We start from the raw sequence: 26,152 nt of genomic DNA on the forward strand, positions 1-26,152 counted from the left end.
CCAGCAGAAACTCTTGCTGCTCAAGAGTAGGGAGTTTTTCAGCGAAAATGCCACAAAAGAACAAAATTTTAAAAAACATTTTGAGGCATTACATCTACTTGCATGCCAAACTGAGGAGCTGCATTTCCAGAGCGACCAAGGGAGCAGGGGCAGGAATGAGAGGTTTAAAAAGCCCTCTTCAGCCCGGTGTGAGGGTGGAAAAGATTCAGGACGGCCTGAAGATCCCCCAGGAGGGGCAAGGCAGGAGGCGGCAGCGGCGCTGTCCCTGTAACCCCAGGCAGGGACCGCGGTTCTCCGGCCCCCTCCAGTGGCTGCAGCACAGGGAGAGGCCGGCAGGATCCAGCCTTTCCCAAATCCAGAGCCATCCTGCTCCTTTTTCGGGCTGCAGGTGGATCCACCTGCCCGCAGGTCTGATCCCAAACCATGCTGACCCTGGGAAAAGCCAACAGGTGCTGCTGGGCACTTCTGGAAGTGGCATTTTGTCCCCTCTCTGGTGTCCTGCCGCAGTTTGCTTCGCTGCAAGAGGAAGGGCTAAAAAGGTGCTGTAACTCAAGTTGGGGTAAAAAGGGCTTTACTTCACTCCAGGGATTGAAGAATAAGAAACAAACAAACGAAGCTCCAAAACCAACCAAAAAACCACTTCAAGCCAACAGATGCCTTTCCCCCACCCTTTGCAAAATGAGCAGGAAATTATATTTGCATCCCAGCCACCAGCATCCCGTGCCCTGGAAATTCTCCACTAGCCAGAAAAACAAGAAAGTCAATGTGAAAGGACAGCTTTGGAGCAGCTTGGATGGTTCCAGACCTGGTTTGGTTCTTCAAGCATTTGCCAAATCTTCTTATTCTGGCTCATTCAAGCTTCCAGCAAGGCCAGGCCACACACACTTTATATATCCTGCACAAATATAATGGGCATTTTTCAATGGATGGGATGTACACTGCAGGAATGTTTAATTTGCCACCCCACAGCTTCACAAAGCTCAATTTTTACTCACGTTGTCTGAGCATGTCCCATGGACAACATGGGAAATACACCTGTACCAAATGGATTGCTGTGCTGCATACGAGGGAATGGTGAAGTCCAAGCAAAGGCAAAAAGAAATGCAGTTTATATCGTGTGAAAGGATAGAAAGGCATCAATTATTGAGATTTCATACTGCAAGACTATTGTTTCCTGGGATTAAAAGGAGAGGGTAAGGCACAGGATGCAGGGTTTTGCCCTACAGGACAGGACAATGAAGTCTATGAATATCCTGAATCTATTTCAAGATATATTATCTCTCTATAGTGAAAATTCCAAATTCTCTGTGTATCAAACCAGCTCAGCAAAGCTGGGTTTAAGTAGCCACAGCAACCAATCTCCACAGGGACTTCATTCCAACAGAATCCTGTGCACTTACAGCTTAATTTCATGTGAGTTGTGCCCAGGTTGGACTCATTCCAGGCCCTCAAACCAAAGGTTTGGCCATTTCCAAAGGCAAAGTCCCTCAGTGAAGATGGACGTTGGGTGGACGATCCAGGCACTCCAAAGCCTTGATTCTGCACATCTCCAAGGCACTGATGAACCTCAGGCTGGTTTGCTGCTGGGCTGGGAGAACCATCCTTGGACCAGGAGAGATCCATGCTCAGGGGAATCCTTTGGGTGGGATCTCTAATTAACATTGTAACAGCTTTAATTAGAGATCAGACTTACATCAAGGGAGAACCATCCTTGGACCAGGAGAGAGCCATGCTCAGGGGAATCCTTTGGGTGGAATCTCTAATTAACATTGTAACAGCTTTAATTACAAACCAGACTTCCATCAAGCATTGAGTCCAGTCCAAGCTCTCAATTTCTTTGGGCCACCCTCTGACATTCCCACTGAGGAATATCAGCTCATTCCCTGCAGCTCTTTCCAGGTGGAACCACTACCCAGAGGGGGCTCAGCACAGGAACAGGGAATGGTCCCAGGCTCCAGGAGCATTTGGACAATGCTCCCAGGGGTGCACAGGGTGGGATTGCTGGGCTGTCTGTGCAGGGCCAGGAGCTGGAATGGATGATCCTTGTGGGTCCTTCCAGCTCTCCCCACATCCATCCTACCACCTTCACCCCATTTACAAACCAACTAAAAATCCTCAGGGAAAAGCCAATCCCAAAAGCTGTTCCCATGGCACTGTCTCTCATTTTCTGCCTCCCCACCACACTGGAGCTCAGGAGTGCAGTGAGCTCCTGCAAACCATTATGGATCCCCCAGCCAGGTGCCAAGAGGCTTTACAACCTGTTTGCATCGCCCAGGCATGTTCACACCTCTATAAAGCCAGTGCACAACTCGCTGCCAGCGACGGGAAAACCAAAACCAGCTGCAGGCCTGGGAAGGGAACGGTGCAGAACTGCCCCTCCTCACCTGCCCACAGCTCCACATCCACTGCACCTCACCTGGAGAAGGTCTGGAAACATCCTCTGCTTTGGTTGGATTTTCCATTTATTTATGCCTCTGGGAAAAGAACATTTTGGAACCAACATTGAGGCCTACAGGGTCCAGGCACAGGGCTTGGAGCAACCCAGGATAGTGGAAGGTGTCCCTGCCCATGACCTAGGTGAGCTTTAAGGTCCCTTCCAACCCAAACCAAGCTGGGATTCTCTGATCTTTAAGATCACATGTGGAAAATTACCTTTGCCAGCTGGATGAGCGTGGGGAGAAGAGCTAGCAAAGAAAAATCATCCAAAAAAAATATTAACTTATAACACAGTGACTTTACTTGAATCAGAAAAGTTAAAGCAAGTACCAATTATCACCTGAGATTTTTCCCAAGATCCTAAGGCATCATCATCTCTATCCTTCTAAAGTTGCTGTTTCGACAAGGATTCCTCTGCACTGAGCACATCACTGGCTGACCCTGAGATCCCAACAAAAGGCTGCTGAATCCCTGCAGAATTGACTCTTCTGGGAGTTTGTGGCATGAAGAGGCACTGGAAGTCAAAGGAGCCCAGGCTGCTGGATGCAACACTGAGATTAGAAGCACAAAACCTCCCAGCTCCTCAAAAAAAACCCCTTTTTTCTCCCTTTTCCACGATGCAAAAAAAACCAGACCCATTACGTGGATCTGGTTGGGTTTTCTCTGCTCTTACCATGGGATATGGATTAAAATGTAGGTAGGAACTTGTGGTTTGATGGGAAAAAGAGTAAAGTAAGGACACTTTCCCCACACAGAAATGCCACAGAGACCCCAGGCGTGTGTGTGTGTGTGTGTGTGTGTGTGTGTGTGTGTGTGTGTGTGACACAGATCAGTAACAGAGGTTACACATTTGCCAACAGCTACAGGATATATTGTATTTGCTCCAGCAACACCCACACACGTTTAGCAGCCTCTCCCCAAGGAGATAAGACACTGAATCACTGCACCCTAAATCTGGAGGAGAAAAAACAATCCACAGGAGCAGGGAATTATGTGCACTCCACGAAGGAAAAAGAGGCAGGAATGGCACCTGGCTCTGTCAGGGCACTCATTTACCAAGTCACACTGTCCCCAAAAGCAGCCAGCTGCCCCTTAACTGTTTTCATGGAGTAAAAATTGTTTAATGGGGTCTGGGATGGGAAGGCTGTGGATCAGATCCAGGCGGGATTTGCCAAGGATTCTCCGCACTGCTATGCGGCACAGGGACAAGAGGCTCCGGGCGCGGCCTGCAAGGAAAAACACAGGGAAGCATTACTGGGGAAACAGGGAGGGAGAGCAGCAACACAGAGGCAGGGAGGGAGAGCTGAGTGAGCACAAATCCTGCCCTGTGAGGAGGTCAAACCTCCTGGGTTTGGAGCAATTTCCAACTGCATGGGCAGGCTGGAAGGGCTGGAGACCACGGAGGCCATCAGAGCAAAACCTGAGGGAGCAGCTGGAGCTGTGCCAGGGGGGTTTAGGTTGGATTTTAGGAAAAGGTTCTGCCCCCAGAGGGAGCTTGGCACTCATCAGGCTCTCCAGGGAATGGGCACAGCCCCAATAGCTCCAGGAGGGTTTGGACAACGCTCTCAGGGTGGGATTGTTGGGGGGTCTGTGCAGGGCCAGCGGTTGGGCTGGATGATCCCTGTGGATCCCTTCCAACTCCACCGTTCTATTTGGATCATTTTAAAATTATGTCAACAGCACTGACGGCCAGCTCAGGCCTCATCCCAACTTTCTTCTGAGGGCTTCCTTTGAGTCCATGGAGAGCTCTTTCAGCACAGCAATGGTATGAATCAACATGCTCCTGAATCAACATGGTGGTGCCCATGTTGATTCAGGAACTGGACCTCCATGGCATCACTCCATTATCCCATATGCTCCACCTGAGGAGCCCCATTTGCCTCCTAAACACAGGCCTAATGGAACTCCAGCTTGTGTGAGCCTCCCTCCTCAGAATCCCAGACAGGCTAGAAAACCAGGCCCATGCAAAGCTGAGTAACCTGGGGATGTAAATTGTATCCCACAGCCTGAATCCCTTTGAAATTTCTCTGGAGTTCAAGAGGGAAACCCCACTTGCACCCCTGGTGTCAAGCTGTGGCCTTCACCAGGTGCTGCACTTCATCTCCATCTGAGCTTCCTCCTGCCCCTTTTTACCACTGTTTGTGGCTTTCCTTCCCAACCAGTCTGTCCAGATCAAACTCCCTCCTGGATCCAGAGCCCAAGGTCACACAGGAACACCTGGGACACACCTGTGTGGCTCTGGAGAGCTGGTGATCCACAGCTCCAAAACCCAGCCCAGATAGGAAAAAGGCAATGCAAGAGAACTGGGAGGCAGAGTAACAGAGGTTGGGCTGCTGGAGGACTCAAGAAGGGAAAATAAGGAAAAAAGGTACAAAATGCAACAGGGGAAAAGGAGGGAGAGGAGAAGTCATTAATGCTTTGTTTGTCAGGTTGTTAGACCCCACTGAAGTGGGGGAAGTGAGGACTTGAAGTGAGGACACCAACACAACTCAAACAACCCCTCCAAAGCGCTCTCCCACACCCACACCACCGCTCTGGGAGCCCCAACCCCACTCACCCCTCGCCTCTTTGAACACCTCCAGCGCCTCGGCGTTCACCTTGACCCTGCCCGTGGCCTCGAGCCCCAGGGCCTCCACCTTGACGAGGTTGAGATCGGCGCCGAAGTCGACGAGCAGGCGCACGAAGGCGGGCTCGCAGCCGTGCCGCAGCACGGCGTCCAGCACGCACACGGGCGAGCCCCGCGAGAAGCCCTGCACGTTGATGGGCCCGCAGCAGTTGAAATCGGGGTCGGCTCCCGCCTGGAGCAGCAGGCGGAAGCAGGGCAGGTTGTGGTAGGCAGCGCTGATGTACAGGGGACACACCACCAGCGTGGTCAGCGGCCGCAGCGCCTGCCCCGGCCCACGCGACGCCGGCTGGTGGTTCACGTCCACGTCGGCGCCGTACCTGCGCCAGGGAGAGAAGGTTGGGAATGGAAAGGGATGAGGCTGAAGGACACGGAGAGAGAACCTCTGGAACCTGCCCATCCCTTTTGGAAAGGGACCTGGGGGTGCTGGTTGACAGCTGGTTGAATATGAACCAGCAATGTGCTGTGATGGTGGTCACAGGGGTCTTAGGATGAGGGAAGAGATGAGGATCTGACTCCATGTTTCAGAAGGCTTGATTTATTGTTTTATGATATATATTACATTAAAACTACACTAAAAGAATAATAAAAAGGTTCTCAGAAGGCTAGCTAGCTAAGAATAGAAAAAAAAAAGAATGATAACAAAAGGCAGCTGTCTCGGACTCTTGAGACAGCTGGGCCTTGATTGGCCATTAATTATAAACATCCAAGATGGGCTAATCAAAAATCTACCTGTTGCATTCCATACCAGCAGATAACCATTGTTTACATTTTGTCCCTGAGTCCTCTCAGCTTCTCAGGAACAAAAAATCCTAAGGGAAGGACTTTACATGAAAAGATGTCTGCGACAATGTGTCCTGGCCAAGAAGGCCAACAGCTCCTTGCCCTCCTGGTGGATTGTCTGGGATTGCATGGCCAGGTTTTGGTGGTGGGAGGGTACAGGGATGGTATTTTCAGAAGCTTCCTGTCGCAGACCTCTTTTATGAAAAATGCTTTCCTTAGGATCTTTCCTCCTGAGAAGCTGTGAGGCCTCAGGAAGAAAATGTAAACATTGATTATCTGCTGCTGTGGAATGCAACAGGTGGGTCTGTGATTGGCCCATGTTGGTTTGTTTTTAATTAATGGCCAATCACAGTCAACTGACTCAGACAGACAGCCGAGCCACAAACCTTTGTTATCATTCTTTCTATTCTATTCTTAGCCAGCCTTCTGAGGATAACCTTTCTTCTATTCTTTTAGTATAGTTTTAATGTAATATATATCATAAAATTTTAAATCAAGCCTTCTGAAACATGGAGTCAGATCCTCATCTCTTCCCTCAACCTGAGACCCCTGTGAACGCCGTCACAGCTTCCCCCTTGAGAAGGAGGGAAGGTGGTTTTGAAGATTGATTCCATTTCTCATTACCCTGCTCTGATTTTGTGTGGCCGGCAGGAGCAGGGAGGTCATTCCTCCCCTGTACTCAGCACTGGTGAGGGCACACCTCGAGGGCTGTGTCCAGCTCTGGCCCCTCAGTTTGGGAAGGATGTCGAGATGCTTGAGCACATCCAGAGCAGGGCAACGAGGCTGGTGAGGGGCTGGGAACACAAACCCTGTGAGGAATGTTTGAAGGAGCTGGGGCTGTTTAGCCTGGAGAAGAGGAGGCTCAGAGGTGACCTCATTGCTCTCTACACCTTCCTGAAGGGAGGCTGCAGACAGGTGGGGTTGGTCTCTCCCCCAGGGCAGCACTGACACAACCAGAGGATACAGCCTCAAGCTACGTCATGGAAGGGACAGGTTGGATTTTAGGAAAAAATTTTTCACCCAAAGAATAATAAAGTGCTGGAATGCTCTTCCCAGGGAGGTGGTGGAATCACCAGCTCTGGGTGTGTTTTAAAAAAGACTGGACATGGCACTTGGTGCTATGGTCTGGTTGAAGTGTTAGGGCATAGGTTGGACTCGATAATCTTAGAGGTCTCTTCCAACCTCATTATTCTGAGATTCTGTGATCCCTACCCTCAGATGGGCCTGGCAGCACTTCTGCGTGGGGACAACAGTGTGATATGCCAGAAGCAAAGATGTTTCCCTCCCCACAACAGCCCAGGATTTGGAGAGAGGAGGAGCAGCAACATCCTCACCCTCCTGGTGGATTGGGTTTGCATGGCCAGGTTTAGGTGGTGGGAAGGTACAGGGGTGATATTTTCAGAAGCTTCCCCCTTGAGAAGGAGGGACAGGGTGGGGGAAGGTGTTTTATAAGATTGATTCCACTTCTCATGACCCTGCTCTGTTTTTTGTTAGGGATAAATTAAACTGATACCCCTGAGTTGAGTCTGTTTTGCCTGTGACAGTATTTAATAAGTGATCTCTCCCCTTCCTTATCTCCCCTACTTCTTATCTCTCCCATTCCTTATCTCGACCCAGGAACTTTTAGCTGTATTTTCTCTCCTCTTGTGCCTTGGCACCAGGGATGGCTCAGCCCCGAGCCAGCACCACGTAATGCTGGATGCTAATGAGCTGCCTGGGGAGCAGGGATGTTTCCAGATGACTCCACTGAAGAGGGAGGCTGAAATAACTTTCCCTACCAGGACAAAAACGGGCCAAAAAAGCAACACAGGCGCTCAATTCCAAACAGCAGGGAAACAGAAACAGGAACCTGCACTCCACAGCGAAATATCCGTGACAAACCCCTGCTCCCAAAGGAGCTGGAGGGGCTGGAATCTACTGGGGATTCCCTCAGACAGTAATTCCATGTACCTCTCATGCAGTTTTAAGAAGGAGGAAAACAGCACAATCCCTAAGGAGTAGCTGGTTTTAATCCAAAGCACTGTCTGTTCTACCCACAGAGGGAGAAAAGGTTCCTTCACCCACCAGTTTCTCTCCCCACATTGCAAACTGAGCACTCAGAGAACCAGGTTTTTCCTAGATATTGCTTTCAGGAGCTCACATAAAACTAAGGAAAATAACTGGGGACAAATCCTACCTCAAAGCAGGCACAGTTCTTGCTGAAACCAGCGGGGACTGCTCCCCATCTGACAAATATTTCCCCAAATCCTGCAGTTCTGAGCATGGCAAGAGTCTCATTCCAGCTAAGCACAGCCAGAACAAGGGCTGAGAGACTCCTCTAAGAGCTGCAAATGGCACAAAGCGTATTTTCCCCTTTAAAATCAGATTACACAAGCATTTGGACAGTTATCTGTGCTGCTCTGGGACTTCCACAGGGCTGTTTAAAGGCTGCTGCCTCCTGAGCAGACAGCAGATCTCCCTCCATTCCATTCCTTTCTTCCCCCATTATTGCCATCAAAATTCTCAGTGGAAGGCCTCAATTCAAAGCAAACCCCCCAATTCTGCTTTTAGCAGGGTCAGGCATGCATCTGAAGGATGGGGGTGATTTGGCAGCTTTCTTTTCCCCAGTTTTAGCCTGGCAAAAGGACCTCTCATCCTTGCTACCCTCAGTTCCGCTGCAGGCAGCAGTGGATCCCACCACAGCACGATCCCAAATTATCAGGAATGCCATTTATACACCCTGGCATCAGAACCCTAAATATTTCCAGCAATATGGATCCCCATTCCATAGCCACGTGTGGATTTACTGTTCATGGATGGGATTTCACCTCTTGCTTGCTTCAGCACTTGCAGGAATGCTCAGGGATCCCAACAGGATTTTCAAACCAGGTGATGTTTACACACCTGCAGCACACCTGACTGGGTTCAGGTTCTCTCAAAATATTCCCTCCTATCTCAGGAAAAGTGTCTTCCTCGTTGCATTCTCCCTCCCATATCCTGTAGATCTAACATTTTGAAAATCCCTGTAACATAAAGGCTGCATTTTTCACTAAGTAACTCTGCACAGATCTCTGAAACCCCTACTCTGAGATATTTGAAATTTTGGGCAATCTGACAATTTGGTATTAGCTTAGCAGCCTTGGGAGAGACATTGCCTAATAAAAAGAGGTTGGAAAAACTCCAGTTAATTTTTAATCCTGAAAGTTGTCCAAAATCTTGCTTTTAATATTGCTGGTGAGCTATCCCAAGGAGCAGACACATAAATCAAGGCACCAGCTCTCCCTGTGCTGCTGAAATACCATTTGCTACATTTCACCCTGCCTGGGTGGAGAGAGCAGGGGAGATTTTTGGGAATGCAGCGAGTTGAACCCTGTATCAACAAGCCTGTGTGGATGGGAACACCCTCCTCTCAGCTTGTTGGGAAAGGAACAAGGAGGGGGGGATTATCTCCCCTTCTTCCTCCAAGCTGTATTTGAATGAAAATTCAAAAAAGGAAGAAAATCCCCAAGGCTTTTGAATATTTTCCTATTTAAATCCCTTTGTTATTTTCTAGCATTTGAGGTCGTCAAAGGGATTCCTTCAATTTTCTTCTCTTTCACTACTTCTCCCTACAACCTACATTTTTCCCATTATGATTCCTTATTATTTGGCATCCATGGCCCACATACCTGTCCAGAACAATCCCTTGGATAGAAATCTCCAAATTTAAAAAGAAGGAATAACCAGGGCACGCCACGGAAGGAGCAATTCAAGTTCCCACAGCCTCCTGCTACAACTTGAGCCCTGCTGGTGCTGCCTGAGGGAAAATCCAGCACTCACAGAAGTTTTTTGGGGAATCCACCTCCCTTGTAACTCCAGTCAGGGGTGTGGTGGAAGTTGGGGGGGATTGCAAGGTTTGGATGTGACTGGATGGCAGGCTCAGAACTGGAGACTTGGATTGGAACAGGTGGGAACAGCTGTTGCAGACATCTTCTCATGAAAAATCCTTTCCTTAGGATTTTTTCCTCCTGAGAAGCTGAGAGGCCTCAGGAACAAAATGTAAACAATGGTTATCTGCTGCTGTGGAATGCAACAGGTGGATCTGTGATTGGCCCATGTTGGTTGTTTCTAATTAATGGCCAATCACAGTCAGCTGGCTCGGACAGAGAGTCTGGGACAGCTGCCTTTGTTATCATTCATTCCTTTCTATTCTTAGCTGGCCTTCTGATGAGAACCTTTTCTTCTATTCTTTTAGTATAGTTTTAATGCAATATATATCATAAAATAATAAATCAAGCCTTCTGAAATAAGGAGTCAGATCTCCCTCTCTTCCTTCAACATAAGACCCCTGTGACCACCGTCACAAACAGCCCATGACGGGAAACCCAAGGACATCCCTTTGGGCACCTCTCCTCTCCAGCCCAAGAGGCGTGGAGGCTGCAGAGATGGGAGCCCCGAAAAGGTGCAAGCTGTGGGAACAGGTGAGGAGGGAAGGCAATCCAAGGGATTCCAAGGGAGAGGCAGCCCCATCTCTGACCTGATGAGCTCCTGCAGGATGTCGGCGCGCCCCACCCGCGCCGCGTGGTACACCGGGGTGCTGCGGTGGTGCCGGCTCCCGTTGGGGTCAGCGCCGGCCTTCAGCAGGATCTTGGCACACTCCAGGTGCCCGTTGACCACGGCCACGTAGAGAGCTGTCTGCCCCTTGACGTCCACCAGGTCGATCTGGGCCCCCTTGCGCAGCAGGAAGTCGACGCAGGGCCCGTGGCCGGCGGTGGCGGCGATGCGCAGCGGCGTGCAGGGCAGCCAGCCGCAGCACCACACCGACTTCTCGTTGATCCGGCTGCCACGGAGGGGATAAAACACAGTCAGGGCAGCCCCATCCCCTCCAGGAGGGTGCCCTCTGGGAGCTTGGGCACTGCCCAGGCTCCCCAGGGAATGGGCACAGCCCCATGGCTGCCAGAGCTCTGGAAGCGCTTGAGCAGCGCTCTCAGGGATGCTCAGGGTGGGATTGTTGGGGGGTCTGTGCAGGGACAGGGGTTGGACTGGGTGATCCTGTGGGTCCCTTCCACTCAGGATATGATTCTCTGATCTCTGGCACTTTTAGCAGCTCCTCTCAATCACCTCACAGATACTGCCTGGACAGGTGAAGCAGAGCAGTGCTTGGACAGTGAGCTTTAGTTGTGCCAGGGGCTGCACAAACCCCGCCTCAAAAATCACCTATTAAAAAAATCAAAACTGCCTCTCCCTTCTGTCCCTTTTTAGAGGGAGATGTCCCAAACTGGTAGCCCAGAGAAGCTGTGCCAGCCCCATTCCTGGAAGTGTCCAAGCCCAGGCTGGACAGGGCTTGCAGCTACCTGGAAGGTGTCCCTGTCCCAGGTTAGCATCAGGATGAGCTTTCAGGTCCATATGTGCCTCCCAATTCAAAGACATCACTTCCCTGCTCACTCCATCACCTGTTGAATGGAGTTGTGGGCCCCACCCTCCTCTTCCTGTCAAACTCTGCTTTTTCCCCCCAAAAAACCCTCAGCCCAAGGGTCCCAAGAGCCCCAGCTGCCCAGGTAGCAGAGAGAAAGGCTGGCTCGTTCTCATTTTTTGCTGAAATAACACCTTCTATGTTTTTCTTTTTTGTTTTTTTCTTTTTTTGAGGCTGGGAGACATTTAGCACTCTAAGCAGATTTCCCCATGATGCAGGAAAATTAATTAACCATCCCCACAGTCACAGGGTTAGCACTGGGCAGATTTTGTAACATGGGATGTTCCAGGTTTATAGTTGATTATAATCCCTTTTGTATGTTTTCCCCATTATCCGTAGGCTCCCGTCTTCCTGGTATCGCATTCCTATCCTGATCTGCAAAGAGTTCATGCACATCTGCCACAGCCTCACGAGCAGCTGTGAGATCTGCCTCCTGGGAAACCACGGGAATGATCTGGGGGAAAGAGGAGCATCCTCTCACCTTGATACCTCTCCCATAAAAACCCCCATCTCTGGAATTGGGGGTTTTTAGGCTGGACAGGGCTTGGAGCAACCTGGGACAGTGGAAGGTGTCCCTGCCCGTGGCAGAGGGTGGGATGAGATGAGCTTTAAGGTCCCTTCCTACCCAAACCATGCTATGAAAAAACTGGATGAGATGGGGGTCACCAAAAGCTGTGGGGACAGCGAGAGCATCCTAGGAATCACCTCTCCTCAAAATAAACAGGTGGGATGGGAGCCCCCAGAAGGTGCAGGGCGTGGGAACAGTGGCAAGAACACCCCGACACCCCTCACAAGAAAAAGGGCTGACATGGGAGACCCCAAAAGATGCAGGCTGTGGGAATAGTGGGGAGAACACCCCTGACACCTCTCACAAGAAAAAGGGCTGAGATGGGAGACCCCAAAAGATGCAGGCTGTGGGAATAGTGGGGAGAACACCCCTGACACCTCTCACAAGAAAAAGTGCTGAGATGGGAGACCCCAAAAGATGCAGGCTGTGGGAATAGTGGGGAGAACACCCCTGACATCCCTCACAAGAAAAAGGGCTGAGATGGGAGCCCCCAAAAGCTGCAGGCTGTGGGAAGAACACCCCGATGCCTCTCAGAACAAAAAAGGCTGAGATGGGAGCCCCCAAAGGGTGCAGCTGTGAGGACGGCGAGCGCAGCATCCTCCCTGACACCTCTCCCACAGAAACCCCCATCCCTGGAAGTGTCCCAGGCCAGGCTGGACGGGGCTTGGCGCACCCTGGGAAGGGGGCAGGTGTCCCAGGGTGGCACTGGATGCTCTTTAAGGTGTGTGTGTGGCAGGCGTGCCCACCTCTGGAAGCTCTCGTCCTGCAGCAGGCTGCGCAGCGTGGGCAGGTCCCCCACGAAGGCCGCGTCGTGCAGCCGGGTGTCCTCGCAGTGCTCCAGCGGGTGGTCGCAGAACTGCTCCCGCAGCCACTCCTTCAGGTTGCGACCTGCGCTGGAGAGAGGCACACGGCGGGTCAGAAAGGGCTGGCAAAGCCCGGCGACCCCGCTGTCCCCCGGCACCCCCCTGCCCACGGTACCTGCCCGGGGCGGGCGCGTCCCCGCCCTCCGCCATCGCGCCCCGCCGGCCCCGCTCTCTCGCCCTGCCCCGGTCCCTCCCTCGGCTCCTCCTTCCCGGCCTCCCTGCCCGGCCTGATTGGCCCTGCTGCGCTGCCTGATCCCCTTAAGGTGGATCCTCCCCGCGGCCCCGCGGCCTCTCCTCCCTCAGCCGGCCCCATCCCGGCCCGGCCGCTGGTTCCCCTCAGGGCGCGGCGGATCCCGCCGAGATAGCGGGGTAGGGCCGGACAGCTTCCCGCAGCTTTTGTGGGCTCGTTTCTCCCCGTTTCTGGTCATTTCACCGATCTTATCTCGGTTTTCCCGCAGCGCAGCTTCCGGCATCTTAGCTTGGAAGGGAACCACAAGCATCCTGCGGTACAACCCTGCCCAGGACAGCCCAACAAGGCAGCCTCAGGGCCGTGCCCATTCCCTGGGGAGACTGGGCAGTGCCAGCATCCTCTGGAGAAAGAACTTCTTCCTGATTTCCAATTTAAACCTCCTCTAAGCTCCAGCCATTCCCTCAGGTGCTGTCCCAGTCACAGAGAGCAGAGATTGGAGCTGTCCCTCTGGAGGAAAATGCAGGCCATGCTGAGACCTCCTCCTCCTCCTCTCCAAGCTGAACAAGCCAAGTGCCCTCAGCTGTTCCTCACCCCTTCACCATCTTTGTGACATTTCTTTGAATACTCTCTAACAGGTTTATATCCTTATAATTGCTCTACAGGCGTTTAAAACACACCCTAGCCTTCTAAGTGCACATTTTTGAGTCTCCAGTGGCAGCAGGGAATGGTGGTCATCCATCCATCCATCCATCCATCCATCCATCCATCCATCCATCCATCCATCCATCCATCCATCCAGGCTCTGGCAGCAAACACAGTTTCCTGTGCCTGTTGTACTCTGGGCTCGTGGAACACACAGGAAAGAGGCACAGTCTGCAAATCCAACCCGTTCCTGCTGGAACATCAGGAGGGGGTGGGATTGATGGGAATTTCAGATCCTCTAGCACTGCCACCTTCCCCCTGCCTGCAGCCCTTAATACCACTGAGTGAGGCACACCCAGGCAATTCCTGGCTTGGTTTCTAACCCAAATTTACAGCTGCATCCAGAGGCTCTGTGTACCCCACTTTGGGCAGGAAAGCAGCCAGATACATCCCATTCCCTGCTGCATCCCTTACCCATTTAATGGGAATACATTTAATGAGCTCCCTCAGCTCCAGGGGAATAAAAGGATGGATAAACAGGACAGACAAAGCTGGAGTTGCTCATGGTTTTGAGGTTCCTTCAGTTCTTGCTTCAATGAAGGCAGAAAGTTCTTACAGATCATATCCCAGGATATTTTCCAGCAGTTTGTCTCCTGAAGTATGCTTTGATTCTCTATTTTAATTTTTTTTAACTTTTCCTTAAATGCACGTGAAGAGCAGCCCATCCCAAGTTGTCCTGATGAGTTCTTGTACAGTGGTGGTGAGAGGGAGTGACTGTGCAGCCTCAGCCTCCAGCTCTGGGAATCCATAGGTGTTTAAGAGAAATCTCACAGGGAAGTGCACTAAATTCTGCCAATTTATATCACTCCAAGTGGCTGCAGTGAGGAAGTGGAAATTTGCACACCATTCACCATTCGGTGAAGACCTAGAAAACGCTTTTTCCATGTCTGGAGAAATCCTTTTGTCCAGCATATCCTGACAGCTCCTACCAGCTGTGCCAAGCTGAGGGCACAGACTGTTGGCAATCCACACTGAAACTGGAGCCACCAGGAGGAGACTTCCAGGGTCTAAAAATAGTCAATTATCCAACACAGCAACACATGCTGGCTCACCCATTAGGCAAGACATGTCCTCCAGCTCCTAAACCTGATGTAATGTAAAAAACCCCCTTCAAATTCAATAAATAAATAAATGAATACATAAATAAATCCTGCTGCTCCAGAGGATCCCTCAACCACCCCCTCCACATTCACTAAAATTTCCCACTGCCCCTCCTCAGCAGACACATCCTCCCACTCCCCATCCTCTCCCAACTGCACTCCTCGTCCTCCAAATAAAACAAGTTGCCCCTTTCCTTTCCCCCTTTCCTTTCCTTCTCCTTTCCTTCTCCTTCCCTCTCACCTGATCGTGGCTGAGGGGAGAAGAGGGGGCAGGGGTGAACTCCTGTTAATCCACTGCTTTTACTCCCTGGAATGAAGCCAGTGGTTGCATTTAGTGCCAGACTGAGAAGAAAATGCACCTCCCTCTCATTCCTGGATAAACATGGACATCTTGGGAGCCTTGCCTGAAAAGGAGAATAATTTACACCTGGTGCTAAAACCAGTGGTTAGTCTCACCACCACCACCTCCCATGCCCTTTTCGAGGGGCACCACACCTTTTAAATCCACCTAGGTTCCTCCCAGACCTTCCAAGCAGCAGGGAAAAAAGCTGAATTATGGAATACTTTGCAGTTGTAACTGCTTCAATGCCAGGGTCACAGTGAAGGAAAGAAAGAAAGGGAAGAAAGGAGGAAGGAAGGAAGTGGCGGAAGGAAGGAAGAGAAAGAAAGAAAAGAAAAGAAAGAAAGAAAGAAAGAAAGAAAGAAAGAAAGAAAGAAAGAAAGAAAGAAAGAAAGAAAGAAAGAAAGAAAGAAAGAAAGAAAGAAAGAAAGAAAGAAAGATAAAGAAAGAGAGAAAGAGAGAGAGAAAGAGAGAAAGAGAGAGAGAAAGAGAGAGAGAAAGAGAGAGAGAAAGAGAGAGAGAGAAAGAGAGAGAGAAAGAAAGAGAGAGAAAGAGAGAAAGAAAGAGAGAAAGAGAGAAAGAGAGAAAGAGAGAAAGAAAGAAAGAAAGAAAGAAAGAAAGAAAGAAAGAAAGAAAGAAAGAAAAAGAAAGAAAGAAAGAAAGAAAGAAAGAAAGAAAGAAAGAGAAAGAAAGAAAGAAAGAAAGAAAGAAAGAAAGAAAGAAAGAAAGAAAGAAAGAAAGAAAGAAAGAAAGAAAGAAAGAAAGGGAAGAAAGAAAGGAAGAAAGGAAGAAAGGAAGAAAGGAAGAAAGGAAGAAAGGAAGAAAGAAAGAAAGAAAGAAAGAAAGAAAGAAAGAAAGAAAGAAAGAAAGAAAGAAAGAAAGAAAGAAAGAAAGAAAGAGAAAGAAAGAAAGAAAGAAAGAAAGAAAGAAAGAAAGAAAGAAAGAAAGAAAGAAAGAAAGAAAGAAAGAAAGAAAGAAAGAAAAGAAAGAAAGAAAGAAAGAAAGAAAGAAAAGGAAGAAAGAAAGAAAGAAAGAAAGAAAGAAAGAAAGAAAGAAAGAAAAGAAAGAAAAGAAAGAAAGAAAGAAAGAAAGAAAGAAAGAAAGAAAGAAAGAAAGAAAGAAAGAAAGAAAGAAAGAAAGAAAAGAAAGAAAAGAAAGAAAGAAAGAAAGAAAAAGAAAATGCCGTGACCAGAAGTGTAATTCACGCTTAGCTCAGTCCATAAAACTTCTCCTGCCTGGATCCAAGCCATCGGCCTGGATTTGTAGTGAACTCTCAAGTGAGGTTGCCCTAGTGATAAATGCATCTGTGGGGAAAGAGGTGGGGGGGAAAAAATATCCCTCATCCCCCTGTTTTCAGCAGAGCCCGATGTTTTTCTGGGGAATTGGTGTGGTTTCTGAAGTGGACATGAAGGCGTGCATTAACAGCAGAAAACAGGAATGAGAGGTGGGAGGAGAACTGAATTCCAGCATCCAGGATGTCATTAGGACTGGGGCTGGAAGCACAGAGATGACAACAGAAAGGTTGCTTGGAGTCCAGGAAGTCAATCCTGCTGCAAATGGGCCTAAATACCTCTGTCCTGAGGGAAAACAGGCAGCATTGATCATCATCAGCCAGCTGAATTCTGACCTTCCACCAGGTGTCCAGCACTTCGCTCCTTCCATCCTGATCTGGAGAAAGCAGAGGGTGTGGAGTGGAGATTCCACTGCAACACCACAGAAAAGCAGGGACTAGAAAATCCCACCCATCATCATCATCATCATCATCATCATGAGACAGAGCTGAACAGTCACCCCGCTGCTCCCAGGGAAACTGGGGACAATCCATCCTGATAGTGAAGGGAAAGGGCTAAAACTGAGTAAAAAGCCATCAGGATTAACACAATTAAAGGAAAAATAGCCCTAAAAAAGGGAGTGTTCCCTACTGGTTGTGCCCAGAGAGGTGTGGGTCACAGCACCTCTGATGGCTGGAGTTTTGGTTAGGATTTTCAGCCTTGCCCAGAGGATGCCCCTCTGATAAGGAAACAGGCCAGTAATTGTCCTACACATCCCTAAAATTATTCTCCCAATTAAATTATGGGATTCCCTGCTTTTCCCTCTTTCTTTTCCTATCATTTATTTCCATTAGGGGCAAGAAAGGCCCTGGAAATCCTTGTGGACACCTCAGGAGCATGAAGAACCCAAATCCATCAGCTTGGTGTCTCCAGCAGGATCCAGCCACAGGTTCCCAGCTCATGGATCAAGCACAGTTGCAGACACTTTTTTCTCCAGGGCCATCATCATGAACAAGTTTGAGGCAGGGAAGGAAAACACGGATGGAGCTTTTATCACCATTTTCCAGGAGAAACAGCCATCCTTTGATGGCAGATGTGGGAATTTCACAGGAGAAGCAGGCGCCTCCTTTACCTCAGTCCACAAAGGAAACACCTCCTCACAGGCAGGTTAGAAAATACCAGAAAATCTGCTGAGGACAAGTTTCCATCCAAAAAGGCAAAGGGCTGCCCAGGAATGAGTCACTCAGGAACGTTTCAGCCCAACTCCCTCCAGGGATCTGCAGACAAAAGGGATTTATTTATATTTTTAGCTGTGTTTTTTTTTTTTTTTTCCTTAACTCTTCAAAAAATATTCAGATTTTGTTGGGAAAATAAAGATGGAAAGGTTTTTTGTCACACACCCCACTTCCCCCCGCACACCTGTTTTTGCCACTTGAACAACTTCTTTCAGCACTTGTGTGGAATTTTCAGAAGAAATAGCTCAAGGAAAAGCAAGAATGGGGGGAAAAAAGAGCTGGGGAGGAGAAAAGCTCATTTCCAAAATGCACAGGAGTTGGACCTTGATGATCTTTGTGGGTCCCTTCCAACTCAGTGATTCTGTGATTCCACATCCCACCCTCTTCCCCTGAGCATGGCCAGTGTCCTCTTCATCCCAAACCAGCGTTTCTGACACACTGAGAGCTCAAACACCGAATATTTCATAGAAATGATTGAACAGTTCAGATTGGAAGGGACCTTCAAAGATCCTCCAGTCCAACCCACCAAACAGTGAATATTTCATAAAATGACACAATAATTTGGGCAGGAAGGAACTTCTAAAGGTCCTCCAGTCCAACCCACCAAACACTGAATATTTAATTAAAATTATAGAATGATTTGGGCTGGAATAGACTTTTAAAGACCATCCAGTCCAATCCATGAAGGCATTCCAGGCAGTCCAGATCCATACCCAGGGATGCAGCTCCCAGTGCCTTGGGAGTGAGGTTTTAAATGAGGTCTGCTGCCAAATTTAATGTGATCAGCACCAAATAGCCCTGTCAGAAACCTGCATTAGTGACAAAAGGCTCATCAAGAACCCCACAGCAGCATCTCCACCTCCACATTCCCTCAGAGGAGGTGGTTTGGGAGGTACATCCAGCTAGGAACAGGCATCAGGAACTCCATGGCGTTGGACATGTATGGAAAAGCACAAAGGAGAAAAATAAGAAAATACTGCAAGCAAGGGACTGTGCAAAAGTAAGAGACTTAAACAGATTAATTAGGCCAGCTCTCCAGGCAGCTCTGGCCTTGCCAGTGCTTGACTTTCCCACCTTACCACTGTGTTCTCAGCACACTTTTTCCCTCAAAATTCCCTGGAAATGGCCCTGCCCACCCACCCGCCCTGCAGCTAGATGTGGCATTCACATCCTCTGATAAAATCCCTTCGCCCAGGATTTTCCTCCTGGGAAGTTGAGGAGCCTCAGAGAAAAGGGAAACAATTCTTATCTCATTTGCTTCTCCTGTGTTGTGCTCGTGTGGAATGTGTTTGGAGATTGTTCACCCACAGGTGATTGTTCCATTGGATTCTGCTGTGAGTTGTTTTGGCTCTTTGGCCAGTTGGGATTGAGACTGTGGAAAAGAGACTCTGGAAAGAGTCAGGAGTTTTCATTATTATCTTTTTACCATTCTGTAGGTATCCTTTCTGTATTCTTTAGTATAGTATAGTATTTATTGATATGATATAGTATTATAAAATAATAAATTAGATTTCTGAGAACATGGAGTCAAAGGCATCATTCCTGCCTGCCACGGGGGGTTCCTGCACACACAATACCCAGTGCTGAGTGAGTACTGTAGGCACTCAGGGCTGCCCCAGGCACAAGGGTCTCTTTTATGGAGGGGCTCTGCAGGCACACAGCACCCGGGTGAACCAGCGGAGAAAAATAAACATCCTTCTCCCACAAGCGCCTCACACAATTTCATTAAGCCAGGCTGCAGCGGATGTGTGTTTATTGAATGGGGAAACAAAAAGGAGGGAAAGAAGGCCCTGGGCTGCTCTGCTGAGGGGGGATTTAATGAAACCCAACCAAGCAAGAGCCACCTCCACCCTGCTAAAAAAAGAAACCCCAAAGTCATTTTTAGCCACGATTTCCGCGAGTGCGCTGTGGGCTCCAAACCGTTCCCTGAGGAAGGAAAGCAAGGTGTCTTTGGGAGGGAGGGGTCAGGAATTCCAAGCAGCATTCCTGCCTGTTTTCCAGCAGGCCCTGGATGCTGGCCCAGCTCCGAGGTGGGCTGTGAACACAAAACATTTCCCCCCTTGCTTGCCCCACTCCCATCCCAGCCTGGCTGCTGCTCACTAATTAAGAAATTAAAATGAACCCTCAGCTCCACACGTTCCTCCCAGGGAAGGGATTTCTCTTACAGGTATTCCAGGTCATTTTTCTCTGCTTGTGTTGTGTCTTTTTTTTAATTGGAAGTGGCTCCAGGGATGCTGCTTAAAATGTTTCAATTACCAAAACTCAGCTTCCAGTCTTCCTGCTCACAGAGGCTCTGGCTGCCCCTGGATCCCTGAAAGTGTTCAAAGCCAGCTTGGACAGGCCTTGGAGCAACCTGGGATAGTGGAAGGTGTCCCTGCCCGTGGAATAAAACGAGCTTTAAGTTCCTTCCAACCCAAATCACATGATACTGTGAAAAAATAGCGCTGATGATCCTTTTTGTAGCATCCCTCCCGCCGGTGATGCAACATTTCCTTTATCAAATGACCCCAAGTTCCTGTTTCTCCACTCAAAAAGAGGTCATGCAGTGGAGATACTTTAGAAATGTCACCTTGCTGTGCTTGAGAGACAGAGAAAACACAGCCAGCAGTGCCTGAAGGGCATAAAAATGTTTTACTTGTGATCAGGACAGCAAAATAGCAATAAAAACTTTAAATTCTTTAAATGCTTTAAATGTGTTTTTTTTTTAGCTTTCAGAATCACAGAATGTTTTATTCCTGCACTCAGAAAGATTTGCAAAGGGAGATGAGTGGTTTTACTACACATGGCTGGGCTGGGGCAGAGGAGCAGAGATAATTATTATCCCTAATTAGGAATCCATACAAACCTATTAAGACTTTGTTCCTCAAGGAGTGAAAGTAAAGCTCTAACACAGCGCAGTTCCCTCTTACTTTTGTTTGTTTAATTAAAAGCCAAACTTAAAGAAAATGGCAAGAAAAGGAAAAAAAAAAAAAAGAACAAAAAACCCCCAAACAGTCACCAGCATCTGGTTATTGCCAGAATCCAAGGGTATGGAATCTGACTCCCACTGCCTTCATCAGCTTAGGATTTGACAAATCAAAGATTATTTAGATTTTTCAGGGCCTCACAACAGCTCAGACAAGCCCAAAGCTGAGCTCTCCAGCCCTCAGCCTTATTAGCAGCCATTTTCGTAGCCATAAACCAAGAGAACAATGTCTCATTTTCTAATTAATGCAGATTGTCATTAATGGATCCCAACAAAGCTGCCTTTCATTCCTCTCCTCACTGCTGCATTTGGTGAAGCACTTAAAGGGGGCCAGCCCAGTGCGCGCACAGAACTGTTTTAATTACATCCTGTGAATTTATTTTTCCAGGGAGAAATATTTCTCAGGGAAAAAAAACCGCCTATAAAAGTAACTTTAGAAGCAAAGTAATTTTGTGTGTGTTTCCTATAGGAAATCTGTTTAGTTTAAGTCCCAGCTTCTAACACTCTCTTTTCATGCAGCAGCATGACCTGGAGAATGCTGCTGACAGCCAGGGGAAAATCCTGGTATCTCCTTCTGAAATGAAATTCCTGATGGATTTGGGAGCTGTACCTCGATGGGACCTGGCATCCTCCTTCTGAAATGAAATTCCTGATGGATCTGGGAGCTGTACCTCAATGGGACCTGCCCTCCTCCCCTTAGGTTGGATTTCCCAAAAGGGGCGCCTCACCTTCAGGGCTGCCCCAGGTGTGAGTGCTGTGTTTGTGAGTTGTTTTTACTGTCATTTGTTTAACCAAGGGTTTGGTTGGAGTCTCCCGGCTCCGAGGAGAAAAACTTTATGGATTTTCCAGCCATCAGAGTGAGAGTTCCCAGGAAATGTATCCTCCGGCAGGGGCTGTGCTTAGGTTTCAGTGTTTATTTCTTTCCCTTAGGAAGTGACAAAGCTGGAAACTCCTCTGTCACCCTTAAACTCCTCCTTGGTTGGAGGAGGTTGTTCCACCTTCCAACTTCCACCTTCCAACTTCATCCTGAGCCCCTGGAGCTGCACCAGGAGCAGCTTCCCTCACCTGAGGAACAGGGCCTGCCTTCCAAAGGGAGGCAAAAGCAGCTTTCCCTCTGGATTAACAACAAGGAATTGGGCACTTCAGAGCGTGCCCTGGCTGGAGAAGGAGCACGTGTGACCAGGCTGCTCTTCCCAGGCTGCAGGGATGGAAAATCAGCCTGGATTTGTGGATGGAAGTGTGGAAGAGCTTGGGCTGGAAAGGCCCTCTCAGACTACCAAGTTCAGCCATTTCCCACAGGACCAAGCCCACCACTAACCACATCCCCAAGGGCCACACCTACACAGCCTTTAAGTCCATGAATAAAAGCCCATTTCAGGCATAAAAGGCAAAAAAATGAAAGGAAAATCCAGGGAAATCAGAGCATGGAGGATCAGCTGTGCCAGGGCCTGCCCACCCTGACAGGGGAGGGTTTCTTGTGGGATCTCAGGATTTGAGTCCTGGGATGCAGGGCCCCCGAGACCACCCTTGGGGGGCCCGGGAGTCCTGGAATGTTGCCAGAAGTGTCTGGTGGCAGGACTTTGACCCTACACGGGAGACGACACCTTTATGAAGATAAGAGGGCCTCACCGGGGTGAAGGGTGGAAAGATTAGCTAATTAGAGGGTGAAAAACAGGGTTTAGGATTTATGTACAGGGGGGTTTAGAGGAGTAAGATGGAGGAATTGGGGTGTGTCCTGCCCTTCTTCTTCTTCCTCCTCTCCTCCATCTTCTTTGGCCACGGTGGCACCTTTGGATTGGTTATTACTAAGAGTACACTGAGTTATAACAATAGATGGTATTGGGGAAAAATGATAAATATTGTATACGTAGCAAGGGGTATAAAGATACATGGCGGTCCAGGGGACGGCACAGTGTGCTCATGGCTGGCTGCTGAGCAGATCTCTGTTCGGCTGAAAGAACATCTTTTAGATAAACAATTAATAAACATAAAAACCGAAAGAAGAACTGAAGCCTCTTCTCGTCCTTCGATGCGCGGGCTGCCCCAAGGCCACCCCGGGCCTTCCAGGCCCCTCAAACAGCCGAGATAAACCGGACAGTTTCTTCCCAATATCTGAAATAAACCCCCTCCCTTTCAGTTTAAAGCCATTCCCCTTGAAGAAGTCATGGCCGCAGGAAGGATCATCTCGCCTGAGTAACTCCCAGAAATCCTGGAGAGGAGTGGAAGGTGCTGTGTTGAACAGAGGGAGCCCAAAACAGCAAGGCTGGCATTTCCGAAACACTTTCCACTTGGATTGGTCTGAGGGAAAAAGTCGCTCTCAGGGCCAAGGGCTGGAGGTCTCCAGATGGAGAAGTCCAAGGCTGGAACATCCCATCCTTCTGCAGGAGATTGACACTGACTCCAGGGACACCTTGCCACTGTCATATTTTCTGGAAAAATCCCTTTGCCAGGATTTCTTCTCCTGGGAAGATGAGAAGCCTCAGAGAAAAAGGAAAACAATATTATCTCATTTGCTTCTCCTGTGTTTTGCTGCTTTGGAACATGGTTGGAGATTGTTTATCCAGCATGTGAATTGTTTTTACTCAATGACCAATCCCAGCCAGCTGTGTCAAGGCTCTGGGGAGTCACAGGTTTTTAATTAGTATCTTGTTAAGCCTTCTGCATGTATCCTTTCTCTATTCTTTACAATAGTTTAGTATAGCATTCTTTAATATAATATAGTAACACAAAATAATAAATTAGCCTTCTAATTTGGAGTCAGATTCTCAATTCCTCCTTCATCCTGGGGACCCAGCAAATACCACAACACCTCAGGTTTGTACTTTTAACCAATTCCCCCTGCAGACAGCGAAATGATTCAGTGCCTAACGTGAGAAGAAATGATGGAAACCCTGAGGATACACAGCAGGCTGCAGCTCTGCCCCTTGCCTGAGCCCTTCTTTGAAGGCTTCCGTGCCCCAAAGGGCTCAAACAGCTTTTTCCATGGCTGATCCTTCTCTGCTGGCTCTCCTGGCAAAGCAGGGACACCCAGCTGCTCTGTGGCAGGGGACAGAGTAGGTTTGTGTGTCCCATCTCCCAAGCTTGTCCCTGGGTAAGAACCACCCCGTGAGAGCCCTGGGATTTGGGTCATTTCCTCCTTCCTTCTCTCCAGGGGCTTTAATTAGCAACTCCTTACTTAATTTGACCACACTCCTGGCTTCCAGGTCAAGCCCCACTTTCACTTTTCCCCCCTTGTTCTGATCCCTTTAAGACCCAGCTGTAAAACCCCGCAGACCTCGTGTCCTAACACTTCATAATCACACTCAGGCTGAAATCCCAACCTGGCAGGAACCAGCTCCTTCCTGGGGATCCAGGGGGACTGGGAGCAGCATCCCCTTCCTTGCTGGGTGCTTCCAACTGCAGGTTTGCTTGGCAGGGCTCTGGGGCAACCCCTGGCATGAGCTGAGGCTCAATATTCATTTTGTGTCCAGGAAAGTGACCTGTGTGTGAGGGGAAGCAGGAAAACAATATCTGTGTGCGAAGACAGAAGCCTGCCAGTGCAGAAAATGGAATTATGAATACTTTGGAGCCCACACAGACATGTGGGCATGTTCATCCACCAAAACCGGCCTTTCACTCACAGGTCTTGAAATCCTGGAATGGTTTGGGTTGGCAGGGATGACAAAAATCCTCCAGTTCCACTGGGCAGGGACAACTTCCACTGTCCCAGGCTGCTCCCAGCCCTGTCCAACCTGTCCTTGGGCACTGCCAGGGATCCAGGGGCAGCCACAGCTGCTCTGGGCACCCTGTGCCACCTTCCCAGATCCTTCCCCACTCTCCTAGGGAAGGATTTAATCCCCATATCCAGACTAAACCTCATCTCTTCCAGTTTAAAGCCATTCCCCCTCATCCTCTCACTGATCATTCCCTTCCTCTGCGCTGCACCATGCTGCAGCCCTATCCTTTACACATTTTCCCTCCTGGCTGCACTTTCCAGGCCCCCATCCAGCCCTCTGAGGAGCTTCCCAGTGCCTGGAGCAGGTCTTGGATCAGGTGCCTGGAGTGAAACCCATCCCATGGTGAACCCATGGTGTCCTGTGGGAGCCTGGGATTTCATCCTGGGCTTAGCTCCTCTCTGAGCTCTCCACAAACCTCTCCTTTTGGGTTTTTGGTTTTTCTTTTTATTTTTGTTTTTGTTTTGTTTGGCATTTTTTGGTGCTTCTTGGAGTTTTTTTGGGTTTTTTTTTAATTTTTCCCTTGGCCTCTCCAGAGCCGCCTTTGGGCCCCGTGGTGGCTCAGGTTACTCGTGCTGGTGGCCTCTTCTCCTCCCTCTGCCTTTCAGGAAGGCTTCACTCCAGGATTTACAACAGGTCCTTGGTAGCACCCTCTGCACTTCAAGCTGTGAAACCGTTTCAGTTTAACCACCTGTTTTCACACGCTCACAATTTCACAAAGCATTCCACCTTTTGGGATAAAGTTTTCCATGCTTCAGCTCTTGCCCGAGGTGCTAGTTTGTTGGGTTGGGGGTTTTTTTGTGTCTTTTTTTTTTTTTTTTTTACTTTAAATAAAATTCCAAAAGAAAAAGTAAAGTTTGATCTAAATCCATCCCACATTTCTGCGCTTGGCCCCGGGCAAGAAACTTTCAAAAAAAAAAAAAAATTGTGACCACACTTCTTGTTGTGGAACTCAAAAGAATTCTGCTCCAAAGCTGCCACAAACACTGTAGGAAAAGGATTGGAGCCCAGCCATGGGCTGAAAACCCTGATCCACCCCAAAGACTTGAAAATGAGGTGCTTCTCCTTGCCTTGTCAGGCTGTGGGTGGTGCAGAGCCTGGGGCTCCTCTGGCACCTCTGCCTCTGCCTCTCCTGGAGCCAGGAGGAGTTTTTCCATCAAAATGTTTTTTTTTTTCTCATGCTGGCAAGTCCATCATTAATTATGGATGGGCTCAGAGTGCCCTGGGGTCAGGAGGAGCTTCGCAGTGACACTGGGCAGGCTCAGGGGGCTGCTGGGGCCTGGGGGAGAAGCCAGCACAGGTTGTCAAACATATCCCAGGTTTTCCTTGGATTTCTCACTCCCTGCTCTTCAGGGCACCCTGGGAAATGGAACACAAAGCAACAACAGCAGTCAAAGTAATCTGGATTTGGAAGCAGGGCCCTTCCTGCCCCCAACAGCATGTTCCTCCTCCTGCCCTGTCCTCTCCATGGATTAATTCCTGGTGGCGCAAGCCTTCACTCTCAGCTCCAACCTTGAAGTGTCCAAGGCCTGCTTGGATGGGGCTTGGAGCAGTCTGGGATAGTGGAAAGTGTCCCTGCCCATGGCAGGGGGTGGCACTGGATGGGCTTTAAGGTCCCTTCCAACCCCAGGGAATCCAGGGTTGGCAATCCAGAATCCAAGTCTGGGATTCTGTGATTCCTGGAGTGCAGAACACACATTTCAGCCCAGGCTGGATATTTTTCCCAATATCCCATCCAAAGGAGAGGGAGCTGAGCACATGCCCACATTGATTAATCCCTGGTGTGGAGTCACCCAGGACAGGCAAAGCTGTGCCAGGCCCACACTTGGCTACTTGATTTAACAAAGGGAACTTTGCACTTGCACAAAATAAGGACAAATTTTCTGGCCAGGAGCTGGGAACGAGCTGGAAGTGAAACCCAGTGGGCATCAG

At 49.1% G+C, this 26,152-nt stretch overlaps 1 protein-coding gene across 2 annotated transcripts; it reads right to left on the reverse strand.

Annotated features, from left to right (window-relative positions):
- Positions 1 to 554: 554 nt before the first annotated feature.
- ASB1 (ankyrin repeat and SOCS box containing 1) lies at positions 555 to 13,380 on the reverse strand. Of its 2 annotated transcripts, none has more exons than XM_074548856.1 (5): positions 13,138 to 13,380; positions 12,588 to 12,729; positions 10,338 to 10,640; positions 4,994 to 5,379; positions 555 to 3,662 (listed from the first exon to the last, which is right to left on the reverse strand). In XM_074548856.1, the coding sequence occupies exons 1-5, from the start codon at positions 13,202 to 13,204 to the stop codon at positions 3,529 to 3,531; spliced, it is 1,032 nt and encodes a 343-aa protein (XP_074404957.1). In that variant the 5' UTR covers positions 13,205 to 13,380; the 3' UTR covers positions 555 to 3,528. The 2 variants fall into 2 exon arrangements, with proteins under 2 accessions (XP_074404957.1, XP_074404958.1); XM_074548857.1 differs by lacking the exon at positions 13,138 to 13,380 and adding an exon at positions 12,820 to 13,121 and having other exon boundaries at positions 12,588 to 12,734.
- Positions 13,381 to 26,152: the final 12,772 nt, after the last annotated feature.

The sequence above is a fragment of the Zonotrichia albicollis genome, chromosome 10 (assembly GCF_047830755.1).
Source record: "Zonotrichia albicollis isolate bZonAlb1 chromosome 10, bZonAlb1.hap1, whole genome shotgun sequence".
NCBI classification, from domain to species: domain Eukaryota; kingdom Metazoa; phylum Chordata; class Aves; order Passeriformes; family Passerellidae; genus Zonotrichia; species Zonotrichia albicollis.

Bases quoted from the DNA above. Each gene is read 5' to 3' on its own strand.
- ASB1 (XM_074548856.1), bottom strand. From the start codon at position 13,204: ATGCTTGTGGTTCCCTTCCAAGCTAAGATGCCGGAAGCTGCGCTGCGG. The intron at 5,380-10,337 runs GTCAGAGATGGG...TCCCTGGCGCAG, and splicing joins ATCCTGCAGGAGCTCATCAG to GTACGGCGCCGACGTGGACG. The intron at 3,663-4,993 runs GTGAGTGGGGTT...TTTTCCTTGCAG, and splicing joins GGTGTTCAAAGAGGCGAGGG to GCCGCGCCCGGAGCCTCTTG.